The following is a 7,532-nucleotide window of genomic DNA, read 5'->3' on the forward strand; positions in this document are numbered from 1 at the left end:
GATATTGGGCCAAGGAAGAAAGAAATCTACAGTCGAGGCGTATTTTAAAATTCGAGCGAAACGACAACGTATAGAAAGGGAAGCTTATGCTGCACGACGAAGCATAAGGCATGATCTTCCAAGTCTGAAGTTCATTCATCCAACTGAAACGAAACACAGTTTGTTAGCATTCGATATCGATGGAGGGAGACAAACAAACGCACGATGAGGAGAAGCACTCATCAGAGGAAGAATCAATTCGGAGAGAGGATCCCCCGACACCGGAGAACACTGGTGGATGGGGCTGGGGCTTCTCTGTGCTCTCAGATCTTCAAAAAGCCGCGGAAGATTTATCTCGTAATGTAATGTCCCGACTCCGATTTGACCTACTTTTTTATGTATTCTGGAAATGCCTTTGAGATATCGGATCCGAGTTTACAGTAACAAGTGATAGCGATTTAGTGTGGTGATGCAAAAATCATCATAAAGAAATGATTTTTTTTTTATTTTTTTTTAATGTTTATTTGCTCATTGAGTTTTTGCAACGCTGATGGGATTATAATTACAAGTGATTATGTTTCCCTTCTTTGAACCAGAGTTTTTGGGAATGATGCTGATCTTCTTCTCGTGTAGGCTGCAGCAGTGGCGGAGAAAGCAGCGAAAAGCATTGCGGATATGCAAGAAGCGGATGAAGACTCTGAATCTTCTGCCAAGGAAGAAGAGATACCTGATACAGAGCAGGATAGTGATGATGAGAGTCTGAAGTTAAAGAAGTTAGCTTTAGGCAAATTGGAGGATGCAAGTGAAGACTCACTTCTTAGCCAGGCAAAGTGTTTTCTCTTGCTTCTTATAGCCCAAGAAGCCGTTGACCGTTGTGATGATATTGATAATGCGATATTGCTCTTTACTACATACATAGGCCTTTTGTTTCTGCCCATAAGTTTTATGCTTGTTTCCTTTTCCAGGGTTTGAAGGTTTTCGATGATTCAGTTGAGAGTTTCACTTCTGGAGCTTGGCTGGCGCTAGGAAATGCGTTAAAAGGAGGCACAAGTTTGGTGCAAAAGTATGTTACTTTTCTTTTCTTTTGTATGTCACTGACAGCTTTCAATATTGAGGGTGTACAAAATTTGTGAATGGAAATGGTTAAGGTCACTAATGTTACACCCTGACAAAAACGGAAATAAGCTTTAGTTGGACTGAATATATTTAGGTAAGTTTTAGCCTGAAATTAGTTACTTCAAATTTCGGAGGGTCTAAGCATTTAATACTTGGCTGACTTAACAACAACAGGAACATGCTCAGTATAATCTAATAGATTTTTCGTCTGGTAAATTTGCATGCTCCTTTGGTTCTCCATTACCAGTAAAACGTTGGGTAGGCTGTACGTGTCATTTGCTAAAGATAAGAATACATTTTTAGGGCAACTGGTGAGACTGTAGTAGCGTGACGAATACAGAGGTCTTGTGTTTTTAGTAGGGACTAGGGACTGCTTTTCCTATGAGAAGACGAAGTTCAAGTTGTTGATGCTCCATTATTTGTCTTGTAGGCTTGAAGACAGTGTCCAGCAAGGTTCTTCGCCTAGGGAAGCTGGATCTGGTGCACCGTCTCTATTGGAGGTTTGTGCTGTTTGTGTCTTCTTCTGTCTTATTTCTTTAGCCTAACATTTCGTTTAGCCCTTTCTTCTGTTTTTCTTTAGCTTAGCATTTCGTTTAGCCCTTTCTTCTGATATGCAGACGGGAAAAGCATTAACTGCCAAAGGAATGCAAGTTCTTGAGTTTGTTGGCAAGGAGACTATGGATTTATTGATTACAGAGACTGGTCTCGGAAATGAGAAGAACAGGGATCAAATGATTGAGGAAGTGACGTTTGATCGATGCTTTTACATTTATGGTGGTCCTGAGCAGCTCGAGGTGAGATACTTATCTATGAAAATCACTTGTCTGTCAAATTCCTATCAAGTATAATCCTCTTAAACTTTATTTGCCCTAAATTTTTTGCTGTCTGATGATTCAGGAATTAGAAGCATTGTCAAGCCACTATACTCTGTTGTTCAACAGGAGAAAGGGGAAACTGTCGCAAGATGAGAAAGTGTTGGTTGATGGGAAGCTCAAACAGATCCAGCAACTATTCAGCTTCGCTGATGAAATGAGTGGACGTAAAGCAGAGTCTGACAAAGGGAAGAAAATAGATATTAATACCGAAGGCAATGATGATGACATGAAGAATCTGTACAACTCCAGCGTCAGCAAAGCTGCTGATATGGCTGCTGGGTAATCATAACTATTCTCCTTTCCTTCTCTCAAATTATACTCTTTAATATTTCTCTTTTGCTCTTTTTATTTTCTAATCAAAATCACCATAATACGTTCCTTCATAGGAATCTGTTGTTTGTCCCTCCGGATACAGATTAGAAACTTGAAATCTACACAAAAGTTTATTTTATGGTTTGTCTTGCGTCAGGAAAGTTCCCATGTGAAAGATGAAGTGATCAGTGCGTATGTAGTATATTTCTTTGATCTAATTATATTTGCTTGTCACTTGGATGATTTCAGGTTCACAAACGCTTTAGCGGGTCTAAACATAAACGATATGATCCAGCGGACCGGTGGCAGGCTTGAGTCTCTTCACTCAGAAGGAGTTCATGTGCGAAGAGTGTTCCCTTGTCTCTCTTAGAATATAAAGATAGTTCTTTCTTGTACCACCAGTATCTTCCTTTTTGAGGGAGGCTGAATTGAAACCTATCAACTAATATGAAATTTTGTTCTGCAGGGACTTTCTGAGATGTGCTGTTTTGCAGTCACTCATCTGCTTATTCTCGGTAAATCCATTATATCTCATGCCAACAAAGTTGAGGATGAAGACGCTGAGACATTAAAAATCGAGTGGCCAGAGGATCCCACTGAAAAAGCTAGGCTGATTAGAGGTAAGGCAGAATTGATGGCTGGATATGTGGAAGCAGTTTCCAACAGTTTTATAACAGGTAGGTCCATAATCATTTCAATTTAGTTTGGGGTTTTATTTTGCCTTAGTTTTATACTGGTTCTTAGTTTGGGGATGCTTGTGAAACTAGAGAAAACTAAAAGGGTGAAACTTTTCGAATATACTTTTCGTAATTGCAGGTATATCAGATGTCTCTGAAACATTCTCAGCTGCGATCAAAGGAGCTGCCGCTGATGATTCCAAAGATGAACTTCTGAAAACATCAACCATGGAGGAAAAGGCAAGCACTTTCAACAATAGTCTTCGCTCTGACCAAACCACAGCTATCACAAAGATCCAGGAAGGACTTCAATACCTGTCTTATGTCGTGATAACTACCTCAATGCCCTCTGCTTGATATAATAAGAGAGTCAGATTGGTCTTGTTTGTGGGTTTTCCTTCTTAATACATGACTCAGGATCCGTTTAAGTTTCCTTTGTAGATATTATCTATTTCGCCAGCTGCTCTTATGGCAAGTCATTTCCACTTTAGCTCTACTCTGTTATTTGGATCTTAACTTTGATAACATCTGAAAACAAATATTAAAAGAAGGGAAGAGGGATTAGTTTTCTTTCTCCAACAAATAAACTGTAATATTAAGATTCACCATAACAGCTTAGCTAACCAAGCCAAGAGAGCATGACCCATATTGTTGATGGGACACTCCGACCTTTTCCATAATACATTGTCCATCTTTGAATTTTTTACATGTGGAACAAGTGTAATAGTAAACTTGTTGAAAAATATCTTATGTGAATTTTATCAAGTGTGTGAGAACACTAACTACTCTATTGATGTAGATACCATCTTCACAAAATTTATGCAGTCCATTGTGAATGCTATCTTCTTCGATGAAAAGTTTTTATACATTACACTGCCTAGCAGTATTTTGTATACGAAATCATCTATGCCTCCAGAACTAACTAATTCAATATTTTCTATGTCTTATCAACATAACATCACCAGGCTCTGCGAGCCCATTTATCCTGGTGAATATAGATGTATATATTCTGAGACGTTTTTCTCTATCTTTTGAGATTTGATTTTTTTCCCTATAATATTTCTTCTATTTCTACCATTTGTGGATATTATGAAAATGTTTATATATTTAAAACATATTTTTCATAAATTTCTTGTGTACCAAATTATATATAAAAATAATCATTTTTATACGTGAGTCATTTTGCTTAGTATTCATAACAACCTCATTTATTAAAAATATAGCCATGCATTGATATCACTTGAGGATATTATGAAAATGTTTATGTATTTAAAATCTATTTTTCTTAATTTTCTTATGTACCAAATTATCTATAAAAATAAATCATTTTTATATGGGTCCTTTTGCTTAATCTAAACTATACTAAAAGCACAATATAAAGCCCTATGAAGCCCTCCACGTCGGATAAAAAAACAACCTATCACGAGCTTCCAAATCGCCACGTCATTTCTTTGTTACGTCGAAACTGGTTTTAACGGGCCAATTCAGGTGAGCGTCTTATATTAAAAGCTATGGCCCATTTTAACCAGACCTAGCCTCCTTACAAACACTGCATCTAAGTCGTCTCTTGCTCTTCCCCTTCATGATCATCGTTTCTGATTTCTGCAATTCACAGTTTCTTTTGTATTTATCACTGTCCACTCACACTCATTCAATTACGATATTTTCTCCAATCTTGATGAGTAAATGATCCTTTCATCTCCCTTTGTTCTCCTTTTATATAAACTCATTCATTGAAGTTCACATTCAACCATAATCAACAACCTCTGTTCAACGATATCAATCCATGGCGATGAAATCGGTTCAAAACTCTGGCAAGTCTCGGAGATTTTCTTACACCCTCTTATTTATCATAGTTAATTTATTTTATCACCCTAAACTTTCCAGAGAGCAAACGAAGCCCTGAACGAAATCAGAGAAAGAAGATCAAACTATGAATCTGAGAATATGAAAGAGGACAAAAACATGTTGAATGTTGTCAACTAAAGGGTTTTGTCTGTATTTGTATTTGATTCTTGGATCTGACGTATCATTCATTTATCTGTATTGCAGAGATTTGGCGGATAACAAAGCCATCGAGTTTTGGATCCTACATTTGGCAAGAGCCTACCCAAGAAATAGGTATGATATTGTCATCGTCTCTCTGCATTAAATTGATGACACTTTGATGATGATATATTTAAACATATTGGAATCATGATACATATATATATATATATATATCTTCTCATACTATTTTTTCGAGGGAGTGTTTTGAAGCTGTCCACGAAACATGATATATCTTCTCGATGGAAATTCCAATAATTATTGACGGTTGAATCATCACAAACTTCACTAACTCAGGTACTACGTTTTAATATGAAACCATGTTATTGTGTTTGTTCTTTGGTTGCACGTAACGTTTTCTCAGTCTCCGTATATATGTTTCTGTCTTTGCTGATGGATTTAAAATGTGACGTAGAACATAAACGAGAACCGGTCGAAAACCAAAGCAGCTTTTTTCGATGTAATCAGAAGTGGATCTACAGCCTTTGCCAACTATCTGAAACCAAACTGTGTTATGTGGGTATCAAGTTTGTTGCCTGAGTTAGTGAAGTTTGTGATCTGTGGGTAAATTTATTTGTGAAGTTTATTATACCCAACTATCAATTTGCAACCTGACCCGGTCAAGTGCTTAAAGAAAAGCAACAAGAGACTTGAGGAAAACTTGATTTTTGGAACTCAACTCCAAGATTGATTTGAGCCGGTAAAGAAGAAAATCAAAGCAACCACCCCATTCAATATTTTGCATCATGAACGAGCCTCTCAATCTCATGACGGATACTTCTCCACTCTCTCTCTCTCTCTCTCTCTCTCTCTCTCTCTCTCTCTCTCTCTCTCTCTCTCTCTCTCTCTCTATGATGTTATTTTAACGGGTTTCCGCATGTCTTCTGTTGCAACTTTTTCAGGGGAGACTGTTTGGGTAAAATGAACAGATTTCTAATCCTTTCGCTTATTTCCCCTTTCATTCTATGGCAGAAGCTCAATTTTGATGAATAGTTCAAGCTGATGTCATGGCTGGACTTAATGGCAAGTTTTTCTCCTACACAATTAGTTCCTTAATTTTTTTTCTTCACCAGCTGCACTGCGATCTAACCTTTGATATTTCCTCTTATATTAGACTGAGAGGCACCAGCTAGATGATCAATGAAATTCTCCGAGTTTACCCGTTTTTACAATTTTGTTTTCGTTGTGTGCGGTGAGAATGGACATAAGAGTATCAGTAAGATCTTTTGTTCTTTTTAATAATTATTTTGGTTATTCTTCCCAAGAATATGTTCCATTACAACAATAGAAATAATGCCAAAGCTCCATTTATTTTTGTCCAGCTGTAGGTAAAGCAACAAGTTTTGGCTTTTATACGTTGTCTGCATGGGAATCTAGAAGGATATGACTCTAAAGGTATTCCTTAGATTTCACACCAAAACAAATGTGTTATACATGTGTTTGTGTTTTCATTCATCTTATTGTTTGTGTTTCACCTCAAGTGCTTGCCCTATCGTCATAGATGACTTTGTTGAGCGTCCAGGTTTGGAAACAAATATAGAGCTTTCTTTCTCAACACATTTTACAATAGAAAGTTAGAAACCCATATCCTTTTGTTATTTATTTACAGCATTTTAGGATCGAATAAGAACATTGTCCCCTAACTGCGGTGATAAATAATCTGAATCATGCCTTTATGAAGAACCTCTTTCTGGTGTCTTTGGTTTTTATACCCTTGAGAGGTTTTCAAACTCTTTGCATAATCTTATTATTTTCTTCTGCTGTTAGATGAACAGCACAAAGATTATCGTCGCTGCCACACAGGATTAAGAAGTGTTCCAGGCTTAAAGAGAATAAAAATCTAAAGACAATGAAAAAAAAGTATCAGAACTCGATACTCTTATTCGCCCCCAAACTTGAAACGAATCGGATCCGACAAGAGTCCAAGATGTTCATTCATGTCACATTGCGGGATCGAGTTTTCTCACAAGGGTTTGCGAGTCATTAGAATATGATGAGTACGCAAGGGTAGAAACCGCTCCACACCCGCAGCAAATTAAGGTCTGGCCACAATCTCAAGAGTTAGCAAAGCAAAGAAGGATATCAAACCAAAGATTTGAAGAAAGAGGCTGCAGACGGCGGAGAAGAAAGAGGCTGCAGACGGCGGAGAAACTAAGGAATAAGATCTGTTATTCATCATTCAATTGTAATTTTTTTTGTGCAGTCGTTAGATAATGCTTTCATTAATATCAACCATTTGATGACATATCTTTCATCCCGATTAAGACCATCTTCTATTGATTTCCATGCTGTTACAAGTTGGATCTTACAAACTCTATTTACCTCACATAATATTCTCATTTTCTAATTGCAAGACTATCACTAAGTGCTCATTTACATTCTTATTTAGAAAGAGTGTAGTGCACGTATCATCATGGTTTCATTATATATAACTGATACTGTAAATATCATCATGGTTTCCATTATATATAACTGATACTGTAAATGAAACTAAATAGAATCATTAATATAAATAAACTAAACCGAT

At 36.9% G+C, this 7,532-nt stretch overlaps 1 protein-coding gene and 2 long non-coding RNA genes across 6 annotated transcripts; all 3 read left to right on the forward strand.

Moving 5' to 3' along the window:
* The first annotated feature begins 83 nt into the window (after positions 1-83).
* Positions 84-3,449, forward strand: LOC106406892. Its single transcript, XM_013847633.3, has 9 exons — positions 84-341; positions 613-804; positions 945-1,042; positions 1,526-1,595; positions 1,713-1,889; positions 1,993-2,249; positions 2,532-2,622; positions 2,749-2,959; positions 3,099-3,449. Exons 1-9 carry the CDS (start codon positions 180-182, stop codon positions 3,314-3,316), a joined length of 1,476 nt encoding a protein of 491 aa, XP_013703087.1. The 5' UTR covers positions 84-179; the 3' UTR covers positions 3,317-3,449.
* A 1,396-nt stretch (positions 3,450-4,845) lies between these two features.
* Positions 4,846-6,028, forward strand: LOC125576683. Of its 4 annotated transcripts, none has more exons than XR_007315119.1 (4): positions 4,846-4,926; positions 5,012-5,080; positions 5,219-5,302; positions 5,421-6,028. It is a non-coding gene; the product is annotated as an uncharacterized LOC125576683 (long non-coding RNA). The 4 variants fall into 4 exon arrangements; XR_007315117.1 differs by having other exon boundaries at positions 4,848-4,933; XR_007315116.1 differs by having other exon boundaries at positions 4,848-4,933; positions 5,012-5,302.
* A 90-nt stretch (positions 6,029-6,118) lies between these two features.
* LOC125576682 lies at positions 6,119-7,285 on the forward strand. The gene is made up of 3 exons (XR_007315115.1): positions 6,119-6,221; positions 6,328-6,400; positions 6,773-7,285. It is a non-coding gene; the product is annotated as an uncharacterized LOC125576682 (long non-coding RNA).
* Positions 7,286-7,532: the final 247 nt, after the last annotated feature.

This window comes from Brassica napus, chromosome A7 (assembly GCF_020379485.1).
Source record: "Brassica napus cultivar Da-Ae chromosome A7, Da-Ae, whole genome shotgun sequence".
In the NCBI taxonomy this organism is placed as follows: domain Eukaryota; kingdom Viridiplantae; phylum Streptophyta; class Magnoliopsida; order Brassicales; family Brassicaceae; genus Brassica; species Brassica napus.